Genomic DNA, 27,467 nt, shown 5'->3' on the forward strand with positions numbered 1-27,467 from the left:
ACTGTTTTGGGCTGGCAATGTCAGGATATTAAGCCATCCTAGTGGGCTTGTCTGAGCTGGGACAGGGGAGCTAGGTCTGGGCTGTCCAGATTGCCAGCATGGTAAAACATGGCACCTGGTGGGCAGAATCTACCCAGAGTGTCCAGTGGTTTAATCCATCCATGTAAGCTCATCAAACAAAGAAACACACACACACACACGGAGGTGAAAATGGAAATGTAACAAGCCTGGTGTGAAAGCTGTTTATCCTGGCAGCTTGCAAACTGCCATTTCCCCTCTGTGGAAAAGTGCTGGCATCCATATGTGGTGCTCTGAGAAGCCGGTATGGCATACCATCATGTACTAGCCTGCTTTGACCAGAGATTGCGTGTAAAATTCACAAATGGTGCACCCTCTCCTTAGCAAAACAACTTCTGGGGTTTTTCATATGTCAGACAATGGCCCTGATGTGTTTGACTCTTTCATCTTTTTTATTAACTGCATGTGGTATGGAGTGAAACAATCCCAAGATCAAGATTACAGAATCTAGGGTATCTTGTGTTTCCTCTGTTGCAAAATGCTTAGAACGAATGATTTCTGTAGACCCTTAAGTGGAAAGTGGAAATCACTTAGCTGTTTTCAGCCCTTGAGTCATCTTTAATCAGAGACCTTTTTATTGCAGTTCTCAGGGACTCCTTGGTGCTGGAGTACTGACACAGTTGCCCCTGGGCTAGGGCTCTGCAGAAGATCTGTTTCCACTGCTACACAGAGATTAATATCCAAGCCATGACTGGGATCTGTGTATATGATGATACTTAAGTATATAGTTAACGTCATTATACATGTGAATCTTGGTACATCTGTTACCGTTTACCAGGGTAACAAAATTGAGCTACACTAGCAACTCTACATTCCTTATCGCAATCATTCTCAGTAGTCACCAGGGATCGTGGCTTCCAGAGAAGACCTAGAGAGTCAGCAACCATTCTCCTAATTGCCACAGACCTTCTTTCTTGGCCACTTGCATGCCCTGCATAGCAGGGACCAGAAGGACAGCAACATGCTCTCCTGTAAGAGAGGGCTCTTATAGCCCTCCGCTAATATATCACAGTATATCCTGCCTGCCTTTCCATCAGTGGGGACAATGAACTGGCGCTCTCCCTTTAACTCATCCACCAATTTCTGTAATCACTTCTCTGTAACCATCATCTCTGAGCTATGTATCCTTCTGTCAAATAAGGCCAGTGTGTTCAGTAGTTATTATGAGAACAAGGGAGGGAACTGATAAATGATATGGTTACATAAACCACATTTCTGCATCTAATGAATTTGAACTTCCCACTGATGGCACGTTCCCAGGGCAGCTCTGAGGATTTGCACCAAGAATGATCCACTCATCAGTGAATCGGAGCACTGGGAAAGGATTGCAGGAGGTCATCTGTTCCATCTGCTGTGCAAGCCAAAATCAGTAATAATGCAGGGAACCTGTTCCAGTAAGACAGGGAAGTTTTGAAATCTTACTAAATAGTATCAACTACGCAGAGAGTCATTAAGAAGGTGTACGGTCCAATGTGCTCCATCCTTATTTTGAGTAGGTTTTGCTGTGAATATGTGTATTTGTGGAAATGTAAGCATGTATGTGTGTGAGAGATGCAGAGATGCTGTTCTAGATGCCAATCCCACCATGGGGACATTGTGCTAGGGTTGTAGTGTCGCCATGTTTTTATAGATCCTCCTGCAACCACTCAAAGAAAGGACTTGCACAGGATGACGCAGCATGTAATATTAAAAACAGAGTTTTATTGTATTGAGTCGTTGAAAACTAAATAAAAAAATTAAATGTGGGGAGAAAAACCAAACAGGCAGAAGAACCTGACTGCAGGCTAGCCCGAGGCAGTGATGCATTTGTGGTAAGAATAAACAGGAGTAAATGAACACTTAAGCAACAAAGATCCTGATTTCCTGTCAGATCTGTTATAACAAATGGGACTCAGAAATATGGAAAATTTAATTATAAGACTTTGAACTGTTGTGGCATTTTCCATCACGAACAATAAAACTCCCAGTGAATCAGGTATCCCACCAGGACTGTGACAAATAGGTACACAGTGGTGTCTCAATTCTGAAGAAAAGAAATACATAGGTAGGGAAATTAAGGTCTATGTTTTCTCAGAAGTTATTTGGTGCTTGCTCACTCCTTTTTGCCTCCACAAAATGCGTGGTGGGCAGGGCCACAGCCTAAACAAGAGGCAGCCCTATGTGATTTGTCTGTAGGTCATAGAGGAATTTTGCAAGTCAAGACTGTACTAAAGACATACTAACAGCTTTTCTGCTAAATCAGAAAATGAGAAGAGGGCTTTGGAAAGTGATAGCAGCCTGAGTTGTTAGGATCTTATAGGATCCCCTTTGCAAACCAGAAAGGAAGGGAAGGGCAGACCCCAGTTGTTAAATTATGGCTGCACAGGAAACTTAAGGCAGCAGCAAATGGGGTTAGATATACTGATGTTCCCAACAGCCTAATAAAAAGGGGCTACTCCAAGAGCAGCACAAATTGTACTTCTCCTGCACCTATGCAGAGATAGCAGCCTAGGCCATTTTGGAAAAAACATGGTTTATTTCTCCAAATCCGAGAAGCAAACACATGCTCCTGACTTGCTCCTCACTCAGATTCCTTGTGCATAACTTGACACACCTGGGCCTTGTGGGGTCTTGCACTTGGCCTGGAGCTAAAGGAACTTGCCACCAGTAGCAAAAGTCTCTTCAGGGCCCGGCAATGGGAGGATGGCGCACAGAACCAGATTGCATTCAGGTAGGTTGCATGGAAGAAACGCAGCATGCTGATCTCGCTCCCCAAGACAGCAGTTATACTATGGCTCAGTGGAAGGCTCTCTAGTTCTTCAGGATGACTGGCCCACTGCAACCGTTTTTGGGGATCCTGCATTCTTCTCCTTTAGGGATGTTCTTGAGTCTGCCCCATGCTGAGAAGCAGTTTCGCTCTGCATAGTAAGGTGTTGTTTGTAAAGCAATAATTGCTCTTGCTTGCCTGGGGAATCCAGAGAGGCTGCCAGGAAGGAACTTGTGAGAAAAGCACCCTGGGGACCTCTCCTGCCACATCTGAGGTAAATGGTTCGTTAAAAGGCAGTGGTTGGTTTCAACTGGTGCAGCTGCAGGAGGGCTCCTCAGGGAGTCACCTGCAGCCTTGCCAAGGGCCTGCATCCTGGGTGTGCGGGGGGTCAGAGCTGGCCTTTGGGCAATATCTGCGTGGGCCTGCTCTTGAGGGACAGAAGGCACTGGGCACCTTATGATTGGTGGCAATAACACGTGGTTGCTCTCTAAACCTTGTGCCACCTCCACAAACCCTCTTCCATCCACCGAGGAACTCACCAGCCACCAGTCTCCAGGAGGAGGCTTCATGGTGAGTGCTTTTGCACCTTCACCATGTGCAATCCAGCCTCCTTATCTGAGGGGTTAAACATGCAGGAGGGGGAGGCAATACTTGTCCCGGCAGCGGTAAACTCGGAGCAGATTTTCTGTGGGAAGCCATCTGTCAGCTGGGGAGTGCTGCTGTGTCAATTGAGAGGCTCCACCTCCAGCTCAGCTCTGCAAACGACGGATCCCTGACCTTGCAGGGTGACAGTGGGGGAGTACTAGGATCTCTGGAGGCATTGGGATCCTGTAATGGAGCCTCTACTCTTGCAGACTGGGTGAGTGACACCCTGCAGCATCTTGCCATCTCTTGCAGCAGTTAGCTATGGGGAGCCTGGGCTTGTAGGTGAAAGGGCTGCAGGAGAAAGACACGCTTTTTGCTGTAGCCAGGGGATTGTATTTCACATGGATGACGTGCAATGTAAGGGATGACTTCTGCTTTGAACTCAACCTATCCCTATCCCAAACTTAAATCTGTCTCCCAGTGGCAATGCTCAACCATGTTTTGGCTGTTCCAAGGTGAAAAAGGGAGGTGGAGAGTGTGAAATTTCTACAGGAGAAAAGTAGGAGCTTGTAATGTTCTGTAAAAACCTTTAATGTCTGGAGGGGTAAAGTATTCCTTTTTGATTTTACACTGTAATAAAGCAGTAATGATTCTATGGGGTACATATGTGTAAAAATGGTAACCCCCCCTAAAATCACCTCTGATTTAAAAGCTTTCACTGTAACACCACAGTGAGGTCAAATTCCTGCTCTGATAGCCCTGTGGTTCTCTGTCAGTTCAGCTCCTTCTCTTTCTCCCTGACTTACCATCAGGTGTGTTCAAAAATAAGGAGAGGAAGGAAATTGTGGCGCTCAGGTATTTTTCTTAGCTTGCTTTTTGTCCCCCAAAAAGGCACTCACTGAGGTTCCCGTCCAGCTCTATCAGCAATTCTCCTGATTTATTATGAAAGGGATGCTTTCTTCTACACTGTTGTCTGTCCTTCCTCCCTTGCCCCTCTCTTTTCTGAGTGCCGAGTTGGTTAGGGAATGAAGAACATTTGGCTAGCCCAGCTATTGAGGTGATCAAGTGCCAAGAGACATCTTGGCAAGCCAAAAGCTGGACCAGCTTGCACCTCCTCAGTGCTCTCATTTTGAATAGAAGTTGCCTCTTCTTGCTGCTTCTATAATAAAAAAGCAAGCAGTTGCTCAAGAGCAATTATTACATGCACAGCCAAGTGTTCTGTGATTTAAGGAGGGGTGCTTATATTTCTCAGTGGAGAGGAGTTGTTTAGCTGGGTTGCGATAAAGCTATCTATTTAGTGTATTAATTTTTGATGTTCTGATACACTCCGGTTAGTGAGGACCCCCAAACTTTCTCCCTGAGTCTTCGGGGCTGAATTCCCTTCAACAGTTGGGCTGTGCACTTGTGTGGAACAAACTGTCAGTGGGCACTTTAGCTGGAGCATCTGACCCTGTTTAAAATCACCGGGAAGGCAGTACCTCCTGCACCTCACTATCACACATACTAACTCCTGCATGTGTGTGTGTGTGTGTGTGTGTATATTCAGCCTTGAAATACTAGTGGATATACCATCTCCCATCCCCTATTTGTCACTGAGAAAAGCACCCAGTATTTTTTCAGACAAGACTTCAAGATGCTTCAAGATGCTGTCTGTCAAATGCTCCCATAGTTCAATAGCCAGGTCCTTCAGATCTTAGACTCTGTGCTAGAAACTGTGGAAGTTTGCAGTCAATTCAGAGGTTCTTATACATAAGTATAGAAAAGCTTTTGTTGAATTTAATATCAAAATAAATGCTAGTCATCGGTGTAGCTGTCTTGCCTTTTCATGTTATGGTAGGGCTGAGTCTTCACACTCTAGCGTTCAGTTTGGTACAAGTAGCTTTCAAAGGCACAGTGCAATGAAAGGTATTGAAGATACTTGTTCAGGCTTTCTTCAAACTCTGGCAGATGCCATGACAATAGTGTAATCTTTCCTCTGGCTTTCCTGATTTTCTCCATAAGCTTCAAAGATAAAAAGTATCTTTTTATTGGAAGAGTAAGTCGTTTTTTTGAGCATGATTCTGGGAGAAGGGGATGAATTCCAGTGGTAGAAGGTATGAGCTGTTTGCCACAGATTGAGAGGCTCCTGTTTTTTTGACTTGTCTCTGATTTGTTTTCTTTTCCTTTTTGTGTACATTTATTTTTCCAGTGAGCAAAGAGCAGCCCTAAGAGTACTTTCACAAGTGGGTGGTGAGCTGTGTGGAGGAAGTGAACAGAGTTTAATCACCAAACCTTATAGGGGACGCATGGGGATCTGGGAGCAAGGACTCTTTCCTATGGGATGTGACCCATAGGGAGTTCAGGAAAGAGAAACAAACAGCTTAAGGCTCGGTGCAGGATCAGAGCTTTTTTTCTGGAGCTGCTGAGCTGTGGCATGTTTTGCCAATAGAGAAAATGGCTATAGGTAATCAAAACCATGACTAAAGAAGGGATGGATGATTAACTGGCATCCCTGCTGAAAAACAGCTTTACCTGCTAGGCTGTGGGAGAGTGAATTTGGTAGACAGCTGATCTAAATGTGAAATCTTGAGGTAATGTCTTGAAGCATTTGTACAATGAGTTTCCCCGGGTCTAAAAACTCCTGACTACCTCCTTTTGGATCTAGCTTATTGAGAGAAGGCGGGGCTGCTATCTTATGCCTAAAAGTGACGATTGGATTCTGAGAACTTTCTTATTGTAATGGGAGTCTCTGCAGAGAGTTATAATTTAATTCTGCCTTTTTTGTTTGTTTGTTTGTTTATTTATTTGTGATCTAATCCTACTCTACAGAAGTCAGTGGGAGTTTGCAGTTGATTTTAAAAGATAGCAGATCAATCCATAAGAGAGCATATTGGGAAATGCTTTTGCCATTCCTTTCCATCATGAATTGGGCAAAACCAGGGATTTGGATTTTACTGGATCTGTCACAAATTGAAAGCCTGATATCTCGTGAAATCCCAGGACGAAAAAGGATTGCATTATGCCATTGGAGATCTGAGATCTGTACAGAACTCCCTTGGAGTTTTGGAGGTTATAAAATGGTACAAGTTCTGATTCTTGCAAAGATGAACTTGGTATGGTAGAAGGATATGAAAGCAATACCAAAAGAAATATTGGGCTGACATTTCTCTAAAACATGGTATAAACAAAACCCGTGATAGTTTAGAATTTTATTTTTCCATTTTAGTATGTTTTATGATGTTCTGAGACTGAGCCTTCACAGTTGTAGCACTGTGCTACTGCTTGCTTAGAGAGGAGCTTGCAGTTGAGGCTCTTGGAGCTATTTGTGTCCAGTGGTTTTGCCTACTCCAGGTGTATTTCAGTCTGGATACTCAAACTAGATTGACTGATAAACTAAATCAAAATGAAAGCTGCTGTGTATCCTGTTTTATACTACATATAAGGTTATGATAATCCTTGGATTATCATAGCTCTTAATTTCTGCAGCCATGGAATATTTTGTACATATTCTCTTTTTCTGGCCTCACTTGTGTACCACTTGTTCCCTGTCTGTTAGAATCATGCCTAACATTTGAAACCTTTAAGTAATTTTGGCAACCTGCCTTTAAAAATAAAGTAAGGACAGCTGGTCATAAAAAGGCTTCTACTTCCTTCCCACTTGCTTCACTTAAATTTTTAAAAGTTAAAAATCCTTAAGCTCTGGCCAAGACATGAAGTGTAAGATTCTGACTGCGTGCTTCCCCCTTCACGCTCAATGGGTTGACTAGGAATGCTGTTTATTTCCTTTGACCTATTCTTGTTTTCTTTTTCTCTCTCTTCCTCTCTTTGACTTCCTATTCTAGGATGAGTCATCCATGTTCTTCCAGTTTGGCCCATCAATAGAACAGCAAGCCTCTGTCATGCTCAACATCATGGAAGAATATGACTGGTACATCTTCTCCATTGTCACTACTTACTTTCCTGGTTACCAGGACTTTGTGAACAAGATCCGCAGTACCATTGAGCACAGCTTTGTGGGCTGGGAACTGGAGGAGGTCCTCCTGTTGGACATGTCCCTGGACGATGGGGACTCAAAGATCCAGAACCAGCTCAAGAAGCTCCAAAGCCCTGTTATCCTCCTCTACTGCACAAAGGAAGAGGCCACCTACATTTTCGAGGTGGCCAACTCTGTGGGCCTGACAGGCTATGGTTACACGTGGATCGTGCCCAGCCTGGTGGCAGGGGATACAGACACAGTGCCATCCGAGTTCCCCACCGGGCTCATCTCTGTCTCATATGATGAATGGGACTACGGTCTTCCTGCCAGAGTGAGGGATGGAATAGCCATAATCACCACGGCTGCTTCTGATATGCTGTCTGAACACAGCTTCATCCCTGAGCCCAAGAGCAGCTGTTACAACACCCAGGAGAAAAGGATTTACCAGTCCAACATGCTCAACAGGTAAGGGATGGGGCTGGGCTAGCCTTAAAAAAGAGGGGTCACAGAGGACCTCTGAGACCAGAATAATTCTGCTAGGGCACGTGACACTTGGGGGCAGCGGGTGATGTTGGCCAGAACCTGGGCAAGGGGAGGTGTGCTGGTGGTGGGACCCGTGTTGCTGTGCGTCATGAGTGCCGGTACTGGTCACCCCCTTAGAAAGCCTGTGTACAACACGGGGCAAGCCAGCATGAGGAAAAGGAGCAATGAAGGCATAGTGCAAAAATTTGGGTGTGCCCTTCAATGCACAAAATTTTGCTTTTATAACATCACTGAACTTCTTGGAGTGTCTTTGAATGAATGGGTCTGTAACTTTCAGGGGGGTTCTGGCTGCGAGCAGTGGGGATTTTTGTATTGAAATCTAGAAGGCTTCAGGTTTTGTTCCACGCACCAGCAGTATATGAACGGGTGTCCTTTATAGGTGATGGTTGTTTAACCCTCCTGGAATAGTTTCATGGCACCTGTTGTCTGAGGACCATGTGTCCTGCTGTCTATTAGCCCTGAATTACAGGAGAGAAGGAAGTGCAGAGACATCTGGAGAACTAGAGCTGCAAAAAGAGTTAAGAGTCAACAGCTCTGCTCAGCTCCTGCTTTATACTGGAAGCCTTTAAAGCCCTTGGGTGTCTTAAGGATCCAGTTTACATCAGAAATGATGACTTGTGCTATCCCCGTGCTCATTGGCACCTTGTTGGCCATTGTCTGCTGAATGTTTTGGATCCCATTCTCTCTTGTGCACATTATGTAGAGAGCCTAGGCACCTCCATCAGAACAGCAAGTTTTCTAGATGGAAAAGGGCATTTAAAAATAGAGAAAACCTGTCTGAATAAACGTCTTTTGATCCAGATTCAGATTTCCTGAAGAAACGGTGCTAAGATGCCTGTTTAGGGTCATAGAGGAACCCTGTGGTGGAACAACCTCTAGAACAGCACGCTGATTACTAGATCTTCCTTTCTGTCCCAGCTGGAGTTTTAGTGTGTTGCTAAGCAACCCAGATAATTAGACATGGGAAGAGCTGGGGGAGGTGGTATCTGCAATTAGCCAGATGCCCCCTGACCTGTTCAACTGTCATTCTCCAGTCTTTTACATATAAAATCCTTGGGCAGGTTGGTCCCTTTGTGGTAGGACAAGGGGAATCCAGGCAGTAGCCATCAGGAGAGGTGGCCACACAGAGCTCAGCGTCTTTGTTCATTTGTCATGATGAATCATGGAACAGTGTAAATGTGATGGATTGGTTTGCGTGCTGTGACCCCTCACTGTCAACTGTACTAGGCGGGTAGAGAGAGTGGTGGACAAGAAAGGAAATTTTGCTTTGCCTGAAAGTTGGGGATTGAAAGAAAAGTCTATCCTTTGACCCGTTATATTATCTATAATGCTATCTGTTATTTGTTCTTTGTCTCTGTGATTCATTGGCATATTAGCAGGTCTTAGCCTTCCTCTTCCCCATACTGGCTTTTTGCTGTCTGCAAGCCTTGGAACCACCAAAGGTGCCCAAAGCTTTTATCAGTTTCCTTCCCAGCTAGGCTTAGGGGTAAGGGGTTGTCGTGGTTTAACCCCAGCCAGCAACTAAGCACCACGCAGCCGCTCACTCACTCCCCCCCCCCCCAAGTGGGATGGGAGAGAAAATCGGGAAAAAGAAGCAAAACCCACGGGTTGAGATAAGAACAGTTTAATAGAACAGAAAAGAAGAAACTAATAATGATAATGATAACACTAATAAAATGACAACAGCAATAATGAAAGGATTGGAATGTACAAATGATGTGCAGTGCAATTGCTCACCACCCGCCGACCGGCACCCAGCTAGTCCCCGAGCAGCGATTCCCCGCCCCCACTCCCCAGTTCCTATACTAGATGTGACGTCCCAGAGTATGGAATACCCTGTTGGCCAGTTTGGGTCAGCTGCCCTGGCTGTGTCCTGTGCCAACTTCTTGTGCCCCTCCAGCTTTCTCGCTGGCTGGGCATGAGAAGCTGAAAAATCCTTGACATTAGTCTAAACACTACTTAGCAACAACTGAAAACATCAGTGTTATCAACATTCTTCACATACTGAACTCAAAACATAGCACCCTACCAGCTACTAGGAAGACAGTTAACTCTATCCCAGCTGAAACCAGGACAGGGGTGTTTTGAGTCATCCTTGGAATGATTAAGTAGGGAAAATATATTTAATATATACAAAGTTATCAGAAGTAGCATCAAAGCAGGCTGTTGTTCTACCTTTCCAAATGAATGGTGATTTTTGGGGGGCGCTGTGTTGTGTCTTTTCAGCAGCTATCTAGAAAACAAAATGTTGTCCCCTGCTATGTGATGCAGTGTTCTGCAGAGACCTTCTGCTAAATAGTTCTGTTGACACTGTATTAGCCTGTGCATAACATCATACCATATAGCTACACTGCTTCGAGGACCCAGTGTAATCTCTCTGCATAGCACTTCTTTGCATTGTACAGAAGAGACTTTTGGGTCTCTAGATATGACAGTATTGTTGTGCAGTGTAGATATGCCCTGAAGCCTGGCCACCCCACATGAAAGCAGTTCTTGTCATTTTTGAAGATATTAGCTTTCTTCTTACCTTCATGGCCCAAATCATGCTGTTCCTTCTCCCTTGTCTGCTTTGGGTACAGCATTCACAGGAATGACTGCAGATACATGTAGATATACCCATCTTAGTTTGGGTACCGACATCAGTCTCACTGAGAAGCAGAGTCAATTAGTCCATGCCAAGCTCTGTTCTGCCACTGCCTAGATTGCTGCAGGCACCTGAGCTAGCTCAGATATAATTACACTGTGTTGCAGTTGCTTCTGTGACCACAGTGCAAATATTCGCTTTGCCTTGCACAGTGCTGGCCTGTGCTCTGCCAGTCTGGAGTTCTGACCTCCCCAAACGTTCCCACCCTGTCTGTACTTCCAAGTGAGGTGGTTAAAAAGTGTGACTTCAGTGAGTTGGGTGCATGGTTTTCTGTTTAAGTGAAATTACTTTTGGGCACCTTTTCATATATAAAAGCTAGTGCTGTCTGAAATACACAATTGCTTTTACAAATCCAAAGGTTCAATAGAAATGTGATAGCTTCAAGCTCAGCCTCACAGCCTGGAGTCTGGGTAGGAGGAAAGGTAGAGGAGAGGGAGAAGTGGAAAGAAGCAGACATGAAGATAGGACTTCACCTCACTGAACCAAAACCCACAGAGATTAATGGCTGTAATCTGTGTTCATACCTTCAAGTCCCATTGAACTGGCTGGAATTTACTATGTGCTAAGCTTTAAACCCCTCCTGATATACTTTGTCTATCTGAGGTCTTTAAATCTCTCCTGAAATGCTTTGTCTATCTGGGATATTACAGATTCTGCAGACCTGGCTGCTTCATACCTTCCCTAACCCCTTCCACGTACTAAGATCCCACAGCACTTGTGCATTGTCCACGGCGGGCAGCAGCAACACCTGCATGTCTAGGACATGGTCTGGCTCTCTTTGGACTGGACTGAAGGTTCTGGAAAACTAATTTTAGTCTTGCCCTGGACCCGGCAATACTATATTCAGCCATCTGCAACTTACAGTTCCCCCTCCGCATGCCTACACAGAATAGAGAAATGTATGTACGTGGGCTTGATGTCTGGGGAGACTGCAAAGTGTATGTGACCTCAGATAATACATCACCATGTAGCTGGTGTTTCAGAAACTCTTGAAGTTAATCCAAAGTGGTCCAATTTGCTTCAAATCCATAGCTGGGAGGCAGTGTGATAAAGGAATTTTCCCATTTTATTCTTCGGAGAGTGACACATCCGAGTAAAAAAATGTGTAATTTAGTTCAGCTGGGGCACATTATACACTAAGACTGTGAATTAGTCATTTCCCAAGATCTGCCTTTGAACTGTGACCATTTCTTACTTTTTTTTTTCTTTCTGAAAGTGCAGTAGCTCTGAATGCAGTTAAAATCATATGGTCTTGCTCAATGTGGTCTCAGTTGGTGGTTGATCTGGGTGTATAATAGACAAAGGAGGAAATGAACTGAATGTTGCTCAGATTTAGAAAGAAGGCTCGGTTTCTCCATGTCTTTCCCCCTTCTTAGGTTGACACTCTTGTTCGTTTTTGCAAGTGCTTTTGCAAACAAAGTTTTGTTTGACGTATGGCTGCAAGCACAAAAAGAAACAAGACGGACTGTTATCTAAATGCCATTTCTTGCCAATGTAGGTGTTTGGTCTGCATCTTCTTGTATTAATAATGGTCTCATAGCAACTGTTTCTTGTTTGTCTTGAAACTGATTCTCCTTTGTGTTAGGCTGGAACTGCAGAAGTATGATCACGACCATTGAACATTGCAGATTTTGTCCTAGAGATGAGCCCACTGGTGAGGCAACTCCACTAACTAGTAGGAAGATGATACTTTAAGAAAGGTTTGTTCTACAAGAATTGTTAGTTTTCTCTTTGAATGATTCCTGAGGAAGTTTTCCTCTAGTGAGAGATTTATCTCAATTTATGATGATAATAGGCTTAGGTGATCATTTGGAGTCCAAATATCCAAACACTGTTTTCCGTTTCAATGACACTTTCATTCTTTTGTTTGTAATAATTACGTGTTCATTTATTCCTTCATTGTCCCAGAAAGAAATGTGGTTGGAATATTCCATTCTACCAAGTTTTTATAGTTAATCTCAATGGCCAGTCTTCAACCGGGCATCCAGCAAACCACTGTGCTCTCTGCTCCCTTCTACTGGATGAGAAGATTACAAAGGTTGGGATGGAGTTTCTAACAGCGTTTTCCTCTGGAGAGATGCTCAGATGTGGAGTGCTTCCCTCTTGGCCCTTCCAAGGAGAGTTGCTAACCTTCTAGGCATTCTGCAAAGCTCATCTATTCTCCCTTCACCATGGCTGCTAAGGAGTGAGTGGGCAGAGGTGGATGTGTTTATAGGCAGCCTTCTGCTTATTTCATAATTTTAATTGATGGGACAGATTTCCTTGAGCTCGGGATTGGTGCTTCTCATTACATTTTAGAAATGCGAAGAAATAACTAAATGACAGGAGCATTCTTGGGAGTGGAATTTAGGGATGAGTCATGAGAAAAGAATATGATTTCTGGCACGTATTTGAGGAATAGAAGCTCCGCCGTTTTGTATGGATATTCAGAGTCATTGGGCTACATAAGCTATGCTTTTATTATAGCCTTCAATGAGACCTGGGTTCTTCCTAGCAGTTGTCATGGCTGCTTGTGAATGCTGGGCCATAACTACTAGTTTGTTGTTGTAGGGTTACTAATGAGTTCTCCACTGATTGGCTTTAATAGTCTCTCATTTAACACCAGGCTGCACACACCAGATTTCATTTTAATAAAAAGTGCAGTGAAGCATTTGCTTTGGAATTAAAATACAAATGTGGAATTATACTGCCTTTGCAAAGAAATACATTAAGAGGGGAACAAAGGTAGGTTCAATTCTGCACTTCAGATTCCTCAAAAATTAAAACAGCTGGCAAGCTAGTTCACTGTATTGTTTGGACATGATACTTCCACTTTGGGGGAAATACTTTCATCTGGAGCTTTCCATGCCAACCAGTTAAGAAAGGCAAAACAGCCCTTGATGAATGGTTGGAAACTATTTTCTCTGGAACACCCAGGGCAAGCTCTGTTCTCACGTGGCCACATTTCCCTAGTGGAAACTAGGAATTGCTGGGGCTTAGACAGCTGAACAGTGCGTCAGTGAGCAGAGAAAGTACTTGCAATAGGCTTGTACAAATACATTGCTTCCCTGGAGGCTCAAGACCACAGGGGCTATATGTATCCCTGGAAAGGTGTTGTGCCACCCTGATGTCCGGGAGCAGCACCATGCCCATAGCGTCCTGGACCAGCTTTCCCCAGGTCAGTGCCAGGGACACTGCCCAGGCAGCACCTTTCTTTGTTTCCTGGGCCTCTCCCATCCCACCCTCCTGCCCTCTCTTCTACAGTCGTGGCAGCTATCATCTGCCGCGTCAGACACAGGGATCATCATATGTCATTTGCAGGTACTGCCATGGAGCCGCTCTGTGTCGTCTCCCAGCCGGGTGAGCTGCACACCTTCAGACAGCGCAGCAAGGCAGTTGAGAGCTGGAATGGAGAAAGGACCATTTGTGTCACCCTTTCTCCATTCGTAGGACTGTCGAGTTAACCTCGTGCTAAGAGAAAGGAGCACTGGCCAGCACTGAGGTCTCACTGGCTTTGGTGGGGCCACATCTACCTGCTTGGCAGCTGGCTGGGAAGCCCTTCTCCAGCCCTTAAACCCAGCGCTGCTCCAGCGGTGGGAGGTGCGGTGCCGGGACTTGCTTCTTAACTCTGGGAGGGGAGAGAAGGCATAAATGGCATGTTCCCACAGATGCAGAAATTGCCCTTTTCAGAAACTTGGAGGGTGAGGGAGCACATGTAACTTTTGACCTTTCGGAGCCTTTAAGCCGGTGTCTTGTTAGCAGCTCGTTATGTTCCCGCTGGTCGGTGTGTCCGGCTGCCGTCAGGCTGCTGCTAGCTGGCAGCACGTGGCGGGAGCACTGCTGACGGATTAGAGATCCTTGCTGCTGAAATCCGCTTGTTCCTGTCACCAGCAGCAGCTGGAGGCTGGGGCTGGCCTGCGTCTTCTACCTCCGTCGGGGTCTCTCTGCTTCTCCACGTCCCCTGTTGTACAGCACCTCGCTCTCCACTGCTTGCATACTGCCATCGCTTTCTTTTTTTTACCTCCCCACCTTGCATCTCCTGTGGCATTTCATTTATCCTGTGTGTGTTGCTCCCTGTTGTGTTTGTTCAGTGCTGGTGAAAGCCACCAGGTTTGTAACCCTGGGGCTACCGGTTAGTCACACCGCCTGCCCGGGAGGTGAGCAGTGCGTGGGGGGAGCATTTACCCACGTGCCACCCCATCTCTGGGGCAGTGCTGGCTTCCTCTCACTCCTTTCTTATTGTCCCCTTAAGCGGGATGCTGAGGGTGGCTTTGTAACGTGCTCTTGACCCAAACCGCCCCCATACGGGTGGGCTGCTAAGGGTGCCTGACGCAGAAGGGCATGGTCTGTGCCTGGCTGTCCTCCTTGCTTTGCCCAGCCCTTAAGCAGTGCTGCTCGGGCAGCAGGAGGCACAGCTGCCTTGCAGGGGAAGGTCTAACGTCGAACCGACTCAGCACGGCGGTAGGATACCGCAGGCCCCTGGCTTTTCAAAGGGAGTATATGATGGGGGGACAGCAAAAATGTTTGCTCCTCAGCAAGCGCCACAGGATGCCTTGGTCCTGCAGAGCAGGGCTTTGTCCGAGCGGGAGAGGAGGCACTTGTTCTGTGTGGACAGCTGGATTTTTCATCCTCTTTGCAATTAAAATAGGATGGGAGGGTTCAAGTGAAGTGATGGGTTTTTGGCAAGGGTTATCTTTTGATTAGAGGACAGACCCTTTTGTAAAGGCCTCCAAAATCCACCAGCTGGGAATGAATTTTGGTATGCGCCATCAGTTTCCAGATGGGAAAATGTCCATGTTCTGCTTCCAACCCTCTGAGACATCTCCTGCTCTGCAGCCAAGTCCAATTAGTGCTAATACCGTGGCAACTTCACTTGCTGGTGACAATATGCTTTAACTTGTGCATTCAGGCTCTCTTTGCTTTTCATGAAAAGTGAATCAAAATCCTTCCTCTGTGGTGGAGCTGAAGGAGCAGCACGAAACCGCAAACCCAGCTCTGGCTATGGTTTAGTGTCAGCTACAGCGCCATCTTCCCCCAGTCACAAAATGCATTTGGGGTCCTGTGGGTTTTGAAGTGCCCCAGGGAATTTGAAAACCTGCTTTAGCAGATCAGTGGAGGGAAGGTGAGAAATAGCCTCTTTCCTTCAGGGACTGGCTTGTTGAGGCTGTGGATATTTTCTGACTTGCACACCTGCAAATTGATAGTTAGCCATATGCAGTTTCATCACTAGAGCCTGTAAGGAACACGTGCATTTTTTTTTTTCTTTCTGATAGAAACGTGTTTTGGTTTTTGTTTTTTTTTTTCCTCCCCTCAGACTTAATGTTCTTACTATCTTTCAAGTTCTTAAAAATAGGAACTGCCGCGTTGCTATGGCTCCCTGCGCAACTGTGGAGCAGCTTTCTTTTCTCTTCTCTTTGATGCAATTTGGGTTCACGATGTGGTTTGACAAGACACCAGCCCAGCTTGCCGCCTAGTGGCTCCCTCCTGAGGGGTGGGGGGGGCCGCAACAGCATTCACTGTTGACAGAAATTCATGAATAAAAAGGGAAAAAAAAAATCAGATGGCCTTTCTTGGCAGAGAATCGAGGCATTAACCCTGGCGCATCTGGGACGAGATTTTTTTGTTACATTCTGCAGTCTTAATGCCATTCCTGTGGTTTAACTTTCGATGGGATATTCTTTTTCCTTTTCTGTCCTACACCCTTGTGTGATGGAGCTGAGCCCTGTCAAACAGCTAGTCTGTTCCCCTCCAGAGGCACCTGCTGTTCAGTGGTCTTTGCCGTATACACTTCGTCTAAGAAATCCTTGTGCACGTTTCAAGCTAAGCACGCGGTTAAGTACTTTGCTGAATTGAGGCTTAGAGCACTCTGGACTAGGTGCTGCTGATGAAATTCCTCTCAAAATCATTGCTTTAAGGGTGTTACTCAAGTCTTGCATCCAAATTTTGGGAAAATGTGGATCTGCATATCTGTGGGGCAGCTGAATACTTATCTCAAAGGGACCAAACCAAACAGTGGCTTTGAACACCTGTTACCTGTGCAGAACCCAGACCTCCCTCTGCAGCTCACAGACCTCTCCACTGGCCTATTTTCACGTAGCTATAATTTTTAAAGTATGTTTTGTTTTCTGTCGCGAATTTTATTTTCATTCTCAGTCCAAAGGTGAACATTTTGGAAAAAATCTGAGCAAAAAAACCTGTTCATCCAATTTTGAGTTATGAGAGTGTGAAATGAATGCATTTGTTCTGCTTTCAAATAATTATCCAACAGTGAGGTTTCTGCTGGTGTGGACAAATAACTCAAAGCTAGCTTAATTTCAAACTTCAGAAATCGGTTTAAAGTGTTGGACAAAGGATTCCTGCTTTGTTAAGGTTAGAAGATTTGATTTTGAATTGAATATGAACATTTGAAGGTGTCATTTTTTGTATTGTACATTCACTGTCCCCTATATTTCTTGAAGTATTTGAATGAAAGATAATCTAGAAATGTTATTTAAAATGCTTAAATGTGAGTGAAATAGTAACAGTCCAATCTTGTCCAGTCCACCACCTGCTCTATCATTCCCACAGGGCATTCTCTCCTGATTTAAGTAATAAAAATGTCCCTACTCAAGCCTGCAAGCACCTTAATATAAAATGAATATTAAAATCTAACCATAGTGCCCTTGAAATGATCAATCAGACTGAATGCTGCCAGCCGTCTTCCTATAAAGAAAGCTCTTTTCCACCCCTGTGGAGAGATTTCTGAGCTTGCTATCAGCTGTTCACACTGAACAGGTCTCCAAACCTGTCTTGATTGAATAAAGATTGTAAGGTGATGAGGGCTGCCCTCTGCAGTAAGGGACCATGAGAAATGCTTGAAAAAACTGATTTTGTGAACTTAGGGTTGGTCTTTGTTAAGGATCTGGTGAGATGGCAGGTGATCAGGTGAAGAGTTCCCCCACTGGTGGTGCGGTCAGGGTGCAAGAGAGCTGCCACACTGGACTGAAAACCCATGAATCTCTGTGGCCTGACAGTGGTTAAAAATGCACAAATGCTGACTCGATGCTGACTTTTTTCCTGGGTTTTGAAGCTGTATTAAAACGAGATGGAAATAAGTTTTCAGTGTCTTGCCCGGCGTTCTTCCCTGTGTTATTAGTGTCACAAATGAAATCATTTTTCAGCAAGATGGCTACCTCCAGTAGCAGTGTCAGCATCTTACATTTATTTATGACAGGCTGTAGTATCTTGTATCTGCAATTCCAAAGCACTTTACAAAGTAGAAAGGGATGGCTTAATTCACTGCTAAAATTCAGCCATCTCTGGGATGAAATAGAGCAACTGTTTAACAGCACATAGTACGAAGCGGAGATGAATACTGCACCTCACTGGAGCTGCACGAGGCATTTCAGCTGGCAGAATGAAATTGCTAGAGGTGGATTTTTGCCAAGACATTGGGTCTGTTTAATAAGCGCAAGAGATTAGTGGCAGTGCCACACATGCCTCTCGTGTGCCTGTGTGAAGCAGGCAGCCAGCAGTTCCAGAAGTGGTTTCAGGAAGGAGGTTGGCAGCTTTTCCAGCATGCAGACTTCACCAGCAGATGATATCTGCTTTCACAGACCTCCTTTATCACAAGACCATGACATGTTTTGGGCAGATGTACCTAGATTTTACGCTGATTATCTGCTTATTTCCCTTGGAAACTCAGCCCTGGGCAGACGGAGAGGTCCAACAAGGCTGCTGCGTACCTGCTGCTAGGTATAGACAAGTGATAACTGGAACTGGATGGGGAGCAAAAGGGTCAACTGCAATGAAGCTCTGGGAGGATGCAGCCACATAGGTAATAGATGCCATAAATAAAAGATGGTCCCCCTAAAAGGATGTTTTTATCGCTTTCTTCCCCTTTAAAATAATGCATCACTGGCAGATTAAGCCCTGTGAGTGACGTGAGGTACCTCAAACACAGACTGCTGCAAGAAATGCTTTCCACCCTCTTCTCAAAGATGCTGATGCTGCCCTTCTGCATCTGACTGGTGACATGTGGCATGGTGAGAGCTTAGAAGAGCTGGTACTTAAGCTCTCCAGCATCACCAAGGGACTGTGAAGACTTTGAGGTGCAAAGTACAGATGCTTACAGCCTCTGAATAAATCTGAACATCTAGCAACTGCTCTTCAGTATGCCTAGTATGTATTCATGTCAAATAGCTGTTTGGGGGGGGAGGGGGGAAGTATGGGATGCTGGGCTTTCCAGCATTTGACTTGCCCAGATCCGGGAGGTACAGCAGGACAGATCTTTCAGGGTTCTGCATGTTCTGCTGCCCTCGTCTCAGTTTCCTTCCCTTCTCTTCCCTTGCAGGCATGTAGTTGAGATACTGGGGGAGCTCTACTTGCAGATCTGTTTTGGTTTTAATGTAGCTGTGAGGAGGAGGAGGTCTTACTTTTTGCCAATGTGAGGCTCCTGGTCAGATGAAACAAGTACCTTGGAGATGGTGCCAAGTCACAGTTTCTCTGGTGGCTGTGGAAAGATGCTAGTTCTGGAAAAGGCCCCAGTTTGACTGGCTAGAGTGAGAAGTTTACTTAATTTACTGATCTGTATTTTTTTCTCCAAGCAATTTTTCATGGAAAGCTCAAGTTTGAATTGATGAAGGCACAAGCTTAGCAATGCTGTGAAATTGATTTGGGATAGTTTATTATAGTTCCATGAAATTGCTTAACAAGAAAGTTTGGCAGAGCAGGGGAGCCAAATGAGAAGAGCATAGCACTCCCAACAGTGGGTGGCACTGGAAGGACCATGTAAGCCAGTATGGAGGGTGTGTCGTCATTCAGGGGTAGGATTAGCCGCAGGGGTGTGGAGAGCTGCTCAGGTGAGAGGCATCCAGCACCTTCCATTGGGGATCAGACTGGTTTGCGCTGTTGCTGGTTGCCTCCTTTTTTGCCACCTACTTCTGGATCCTCACAAAGCCCGGAGAAGTGATGCTGCCTCTCGGTGCTCAGCGGTGGCAGCTCTGAAGCCTTCGTTGCAGCTATCAGTCGGCAGCGTGGAAGCCGGTCCCTGGAGAAGGGCACTGACAGAAAGGCAGTGAAGGAGCGTGGGGATGTGATGCAGAAGGAGGAGCACCTGGGGAAATAAAAAGCATCACTGGGCTTGGTTTTACAGCACTTGCTGTGAAGCGCATGCAGGCTACTGCTGAGCTTGGCACACAGCTGGTTCCCTAAGTGGTAGGGCTGTGGGTGGCACTGACCTTTATACCTCTGTGTGGTTCATAGCTTACCTTCTCAGTTGCCACAGGTCAGAGCAGCAGTGCCCAAAGATGGAGAGCTGTATGGATGCTGTGACCTTGGCTGTGGCCACTCTGCCAAAGCCATGCAGCGGTGACTCTATGCCAGCAAGTACCCCCAGTCTTCTGTTGTGGCCTGAGAACTCAAAGGCAGGCATATAAAAAGCCATATAAATTTGTGACAGAGGCTCAAGCTGAAAGTTTTTTTCAGCTTCAGAAAAGAAAGCTGTGTGGTAGCACCTAGGGGTCTCATTTGGAGACGGCTGAGTGAGAAATGGTCCCTGCTCCATTCCCCTCACTATTATAGAAGAAAGGAGATGTGGAGCTGGTCAAGGAGACAAACACTGTTGTGTCTGTGGCTATTTACTTAATCGTTATGCCTCCAGGAGGGTGCTGCAGAGGACCATGAGCCCTCAGCACTCAGGGTGTTGAGGGTGCTCTCAGTATAGCAGTGCTCTGGTGAGGTTCCAAGGAGCCGGTTTGGTACCACCAGGAAGCTATGGAACACATTCTTCTGTGGCGGCACATGCTGGTGGGACTGTGAAAGATAGTGATAGTGTGAGGGAGGTCTGTTTTACAGGAATGGCCCTCTGGTAACAGCTCACACCTTTACTGATGTAGACCTATGCCAAAAAGCTTGTTTTCTTAGTCAAGTCCTTATGTCTCTTGGTTTTGCAATGTCTGCTGTGTATTTCACCACTAAAGATGCTGTTTCTTTATGTTCCATCTTCAGGCCAGGAATCCTTTTTTTGCCCTTTTGTCTTGTTAGCAGGCATGGGAATGATGGGCTTGTTCTGGCCAGTGGGTACAAGAGCAAATTTAGAATATATTCTCCTGCAGTATTCAGAATATCTTCTTCTGCAGTGCGTCTAACCAAGGATGTAAATGGTGGGTAGTCAAGTAGAGGAACAGATGATGAACAAGTACTTAGATGTTTGAACTAACAGTTTTTTTACTTCCTCCTCAACCCACTGATCCTAATGGGTTTCCCACTGTTTGCCTGAGAGAGCTCTGAGAGGGATTGGAGTGGGACTCTTGTGAGCTTGCCAGATCAACAGCAGTCTGCTAATTGACATTTTCTCCTTTTTCAACATAATTTTGGGGCAGGCTTGCAGGAGTACATTGAGGAAGGAGAGAATAGGAGGGTTGTAGGGGAGGCAGTAACCCATAGACAAAACCCTAAGATTGCACTGACGTATCCATGCCTCCATGCTCATGGTGATTTGCAAACAGCCAGAGATGAATGCACTGCTCTTGTTACCAGTCGCATCCTCTTGGTGTGTCTCTGTGTCCTTCCCTGGTTCCCATTCTCCATCTTTCTCATCCTCATTTCTCAATAGGCAATCCTTTTCTATAGAAATATTAAATCTTGGTTTAAAACAGAAGAACCACCCCATTTTCCCCACCCTCTTTCTTTCCTCTCTTTCATCTTTTCTTCCCATGGAAGTGTTTGAAGTAGCACAAGTTCCTGAGAAAGGCATTTTTTTTTCTCCCTTTGTGCTTTGGCTCCGTGTCCCTTCTTCATTATATCTTCCCTTTGTTATTTTGTTCTGCCTGCCTCGTCTCTCTGTTTTCTCCCCATCTCTCAACCCTTCTTCAAGGCTCTTTCTTCATTAATATGTTAATTTCTAGCCTAGGAATGCTTCTTGCGGCTCACTGTTCACCAGGGAGAGCCAGAGGAGAGAGCCAGGAGAGAAGGAGGAAGGGAGAGAGGGAATAAGAAAAAGGAGGAGGACAGTAATTTACAAGAGGACAGGACAAGGGATGTCGGCGAAGGAGGAATCTTGCACTAACTGGTGTCATGATGCCAGGGAGAAGAGGATTATCCACGTTTTGGACTGGGTTGATCTTTTTCTATTGTTTTGATGCTTTCAACTTCTGAAACACGTTCTTAGTAGGAAAAAAAAGTTCAAAATTAAAAAGCCCTAAACTCTTTTTCTTTTTTTTTAAGGAGTTCCTTTTTAGCAATTACCAAATTATTTTTCCCTCCGCATAGAATTTTTTTAAGCCATGTGGCACCTTTGTTTCATTTGATGCAAAAGTGTTGCCTGCATGGTCTTTACATAAGGCTTTGGGCACATTTTGCAGGGTGAGCAAAACCATACCAGAAGTTATCTGAAAGGGATTTTACCCCAACTGAAGTTTCCAGAGTTTTTGTCTTCTTCAGGTGAGAAGTGGGGGATGGTTCAGCTTCTGTTCAGGTAAAGAGATATGGATAAAGACTGGAAGACTACAGAAGCTATATAGCAGTGAAAATGTTAGGGAATCTGGGGCTAGAAGGAGCATGAGAACTGCAATTAGAGACAGGTGTGATGAGTCAAGGATTTTCTTTCTGCCTCCCACCAGCACAGTTACTGGGCGGAAGGTTGCAAAGGAGTAAGCGATGGAGGCAGGCACCTCTGCAGCATGGGCCAGATCTGGGAGGAATGCAGAAAGCCAACACTATTGCAGTTCTGCCCTGAAATTAAGCAACCTCTAACTATTGTACCTGCTGCTTTATATCTAACGTAGCGAGACCTCTGTCTGTGCTTGGAGTCCTGCGATCATGATTGCCCAAGCAAATAATTAACAATGCAGCAATGAAAGTCAGCGCAGGGGAGCTGGCTGGGTGGTGGTTGGAGGTGAGAAAGCAGGTCTGAGGAAGGGCATGTGGTAAAGGAGGGAGACAGGAAAAGACAGGCTCTAATACAGTGCTGCAAAACTGGTACGAGCTGGAAGCAAAATAACCATGGAGGAAAAATCGGGGGGACTGCTGCAATGTTCTGTGAAGTCCAAGGCCCCCGAGCCAAGAGCCTTTCATATATTACGTACACACAACTGTGTCAGATGAATATCATTTAGGTTGCAAAGGCAAGCACTTCAGACGGAAGAAAATGCCAGAATTAAGGCTGCGGTCTTAATTTGGCACTCTTGTGTCTGCATTAGAGAGCAGTGGTTTCAAGAGTGCATACTATCTTTCAAGACAGGACCCCTGCCTGCCTCTGTACGCAGGATGGGTGCCATTTCCTGACCGAGCAGTGATTCGGTATTTTGTTTTCTTCGCCTTGTTTAATGTGTAGTCTTAAGCTTTGTATTGTGCCTGCTTTCACAGGCTGCTGAGAAGAGAGGATTCTTCCTCTCAAGGTGTTATCTGTGGCACACATTAGGGCAGTATCTCAGTACATCATGAAGTTCATGGATTTTCACCCTACTCCTGTGAGATGAGGACACAAGCTGCTTTATGTAAATCCATTGTATGGGCGGAGAAGTGAGGTGCAGCAAGATTAAGGTCAAAAATGTCTATTAATTTTTCATGGCCCATCTGAGACACCTAGAATCTTGTTATTCAAAGTACTGATCATTACAGAATGCTTTCTGTGTTCAAAGCAAATTTCTCTTTGACTTCAACTCAGCAATTCCTTGAATTGCCCCCTGCCAAATCTTAACCAGGACTGAGCACCATTTTTCATTGATTTTTTATTAATGTAGAAATGGACATTTGGTGACATGTAAGTTATATGGGCCATCTGTTTGTACCCCGTTTAATTGTTTGTTTTGCAGAAATCATCTTGAACCCAGGAGAAAAACAAAACAGCCTCCAAACTGTTTCCCTTTTAAAATTTTAATTTTAATTATTTCTTTCAATATATTTTAGATGAAACATTTAATTTCTTATTCAAATTAGTTTATAATTTCCATATGTATCTTCCTTTTACTTGAAAAAAGATGTTTGAAAATGTTCAGATTCAAAAGAGGGTGGGCTGTACTATATGTTTTGTTTCATTAGAATCAAAACGTTGTACTTACTGATTTGCCAAAATTGGGCTCTCAGTACAGTACTTATTTTTGTTTGGAATTGCCGCCAGACCAAAAAAGGAGCCAGAGGGTTTGTCCAGCTTTTGTCAAGCATCCAGAAAATGAGGCGCACAGATTTAGTGACTGCTTGCAAAGAATCTGATTTAAGAGATTCTAGTGAGCTCTTGTCCATGGTATCCAGTGGTAGGAGGCGTGGAAATGGTTCAAAGCTGCACCAGGGGAGGTTTAGACTGGACGTTAGGAAGCATTTTTTCACAAGAGGGTGGTCAAACATTGGAACAGGCTTCCTAGAGAGGTGGTCGATGCCCCAAGCCTGTCAGTGTTTAAAAGGCATGTGGACAATGCCCTTAATAATGAGCTTTAGCTTTTGGTCAGCCCTGAAGTGGTCAGGCAGTTGGACTAGATGATCATTGTAGGTCCCTCCCAACTGAAATATTCTATTCTATGCTATTCTATGCTATTCTAGTCTACTGACCTCACCATGACCCTTGTGCAGAAGTAGGGATGAATCCAGCCTTGCAGTACAGCTTTCAGTTGGCTTAGCCATATGATTGTCTTGTTTATCCCAGCCATTCTCGACCTCTCCCGTGATTACTGCCCACTTTCTAGACAGCTAAGTGTGATTCCCAGTTCAATCCATCTGGTGCACTGAATGAGACAGGGGTCTTGCAAGAAAAAATGTCGTTGATTATGTCATTCAGGACTGATTCGTAGTGGTTATACAAAATGGGCTGCATTCAGGTTGCTTGAACAACTGTAATGCTGACATTTCCCCATTTTGCAGTGCTTGACTTTGTGTAATGAATAAGCCCAGACTTTCCCAAAGTGTACGGTTTAGTGGTCATGAACTTTTCATCTTTTCTCTCCCACCGCTGACCTTTTTTGTCTTGTCTCCTTGTTGTGGTGTAACCCCAGTCAGCAACTAAGCACCACACAGCCGCTCGCTCACTTCCCCCCTACCCAGTGGGATGGGGGAGAGAATCGGAAAAAAATATTAAAACTCGTGGGTTGAGATAAGAACAGCTTAATAAGACAGAAAGGAAGAAAATAATAATGGGAAGAAAATAAAATGACAATAATAATAATAAAAGGTTTGGAATATACAGAACAAGTGTTGCACAATGCAATTGCTCACCACTTGCTGACCGATGCCCAGTTAGTCCCCAGGCAGCGATCCCCCCCAGGCAGCTTTCCCCCCAGTTTATATACTGGACATGATGTCACATTTGTCCATTTTTTTGGCCAATTTGGGTCAGCTGTCCTGGCTGTGTCCCTTCCCAAGTTCTTGTGCCCCTCCAGCCTTCTTGCTGGCTGGGCATGAGAAGCTTGAAAAGTCCTCGACGTGGTATAAACACTACTCAGCAACAACTGAAAACACCAGTGTGTTATCAACATTATTCTCATACTAAATCCAATATATGACACTATACCAGCTACTAGAAAGAAAATTAACTCTATCCCAGCCAAAACCAGGACACTCCTCCAGCTTGCCTTGTCTCTTCTGCCCTTCTGGCTCCTTGTCCCAGTCCAGTTCTTACCTAGCAAAGCTAGGATCTGCCTCACAGACGTCTCATCTAAGCTCTGGACCCTGGATCTAGAAGAATCCAGCTTCCACTTCTGGACTCTGTGCCCCTTGTTGTCATCCATTTCCATTTATCTCACTTTCTGGCTCCTTGTCCCATCTGTCTTCCCCTCCCCTCAGCTCCAGCAAGGCCCAGTCTCTTTGCCCAAATGGTCCAGGTGTCACACCTCCCAGTTTTCTTCTCCCATGTAGCATTTCAGCGCTATACTTCTCCCAGTGTCCCAAGTCAGTGTATCCTGATCACCTTCCTGGCTCTTTCCTACTGCTTTGGAATTAGCCAGTCTCCTTTTCCAGTGATCCTTCTGTGCAGGGAGCAGGCAGGATCAGGGGAGGTGCAGACCCAAGAGGTGCAATCCTCCTTCTCTTGCTTCCCCAGTCCAGGCGTAGACCTTCCTTGAGCTCATGTGTAGAGAAACTCCCTTAGCCTACAGAAGGCCCAGTGAGGAGAGGATTTTAGAAAGATTCTTTTTAAAGCTCTATTAAGTCTCTGTTGAACAAGTGTAAATTGCAGTTTTTCCAACGGCTTATGACCTGTCTAGGTTTTCACAAGTGTGGCAGAAATCAGCATGTGACATGAAAGGAACCTTTTCTTTCCCCTCTTATCAAAATTCAAGTCCCTTGAAAGCAGAGAACTTGCTGGAGCTTTTTAAAAAGGTCACTATTTTTTTCGTAACATTGGTAAAATAGCTTCTTTCCTCTATCCTGTTTTTGGAAATAAACAGACGACTTTTGCTTCCGTTTTCCTCAAATATCAAACCTGGCATAAGCATCTGATATGGAAAATGTCAATCTGAGAGATAAAATTTGGCGTAGCTAGAGAAATCTGTAAGGAATGCTTTTTGGTAGGAAGCAGAGGGCGGCCTGAAGAGACAGTGGTACCAGCCCCAGCAATGCAGATCTCACCTGTCTGTGGGCTTCCTGGAGCATTTTTAGGAGGTCAGGGAAGGTCTTTCCGCTGGCTGAACATGTCCTTGTAGAGGCTTAAACCTGGGGCTCAGTCAGCAAGCAGAGACACAATTTGTTTTATTTCAGTTTGAATTACAAACAAGGTTTCTTAAAAAAAAAAGTGGCTACCCCAGGCTTTCAGCACCTTTAATACTCATTTGAAAATGCATGTCACACAATGAAAGAAAATCAGTGCCAGTCCCCAGCGTGGAACTAAAACCAACCAGCCAAGCAGTTAGAACAAACAAGCAAAAGAGTGGAAAAAATCCAATCCTCCACAGGCTGTCTTTCTTTTTCTCCTCCTTCTCTCCCTCCCTCCCTGCTTCAGCTATAGGTGTTCAGCTATGGGACTGTATTTTGCAGTCCTGCCTTCACCAAAGTGCATTAACCCATGCAGCTCATGAATCATCCCCAAACATGGGAAGCCTTGATGAGAAGAAAACAATGCCAGAGTTACTGGTTTTCCTCACTTTTTGTACAAGGTTTCTAGGAGCCCAGCAGCACGGTAAGGTTACAGGCTCCAGGGGAGAGCTCCAGCTGTGAGCTACAGAGTGTGGCAGACTGGAAGAGGGGACAAGTTTGGGGTCAGGATGCTGAGAGAGATTTGGCAGTTTGTTTCAACAGCCAAGCATCTTCTGATACTTGATGCATCCTCCCTTGGCCACTCCTTGGAGAAAGCCCAGTGGAAAGTATCACTTCTGTGGACTTCAGGACAGGCATTCCCTGCTCTGGCAGGGGATTTCAGAATGGCTGGCAGCCTTGAACCTCACCACTACCGCTGACTAAATAGTCATGCCCACTAATGGCAATGTGGTGCGATTTGTGAGATGAACGTGGTATCTCAGTCTGGTTCAGGACTGATTTTATCTCTCTGCTGAGCCAGTCCCCTTTTCAGATAGTTCCCATGGGTTGTCCACAGCAGAAGGGGCAGGGGCTTGAGTGGGGCTGAATTATGAACTGCCTTCTCCTGGGAGGTAAGTGATCCTTCCTGGCTGGCATTCATAAGACAGCAGAGGGAACTTCCCTGGCTGTTGCCCACTTTATACATTTCTCAGGGACAAATAAAAATCTCCAGGGCTATTATGATGCCTCCTCACACAAGCCAGAAATGTACTGAGTATAGATTGAAGAAAAAGAGGAAACAGGAAAAAACATCAGCATCTCAAATGATGTGCAAGAGGGCTGGTGCCTGTGGCACTGCATGTATTCAATTTCAGCGTGCTGTATTTACTTGTTTCCCCTCTCTGAAAAGGCAACCTTCAGGCACTTCGCTAAATGCATTGAAAGGTTTGTCTGGTTTTAATGATGATTCTGAAAGAGCCTATGTGTTATTCCTCCACTCAAATACTTCTGAGAGATTT

The 27,467-nt window shown here is 45.1% G+C and overlaps 1 protein-coding gene across 5 annotated transcripts in view; it reads left to right on the top strand.

Moving 5' to 3' along the window:
- GRIN2B (glutamate ionotropic receptor NMDA type subunit 2B) overlaps positions 1 to 27,467 on the top strand; it is a 207,213-nt gene that overhangs the window by 80,524 nt on the left and 99,222 nt on the right. For all 5 annotated transcript variants that reach the window (XM_030002910.2, XM_030002912.2, XM_030002911.2 and 2 more), the window contains one exon: positions 7,231 to 7,829. In XM_030002910.2, the coding sequence (XP_029858770.1) occupies positions 7,231 to 7,829 (599 nt within the window). The remainder of the gene's footprint in view (positions 1 to 7,230; positions 7,830 to 27,467) is intronic.

This window comes from Aquila chrysaetos, chromosome 26, assembly GCF_900496995.4.
Source record: "Aquila chrysaetos chrysaetos chromosome 26, bAquChr1.4, whole genome shotgun sequence".
In the NCBI taxonomy this organism is placed as follows: domain Eukaryota; kingdom Metazoa; phylum Chordata; class Aves; order Accipitriformes; family Accipitridae; genus Aquila; species Aquila chrysaetos.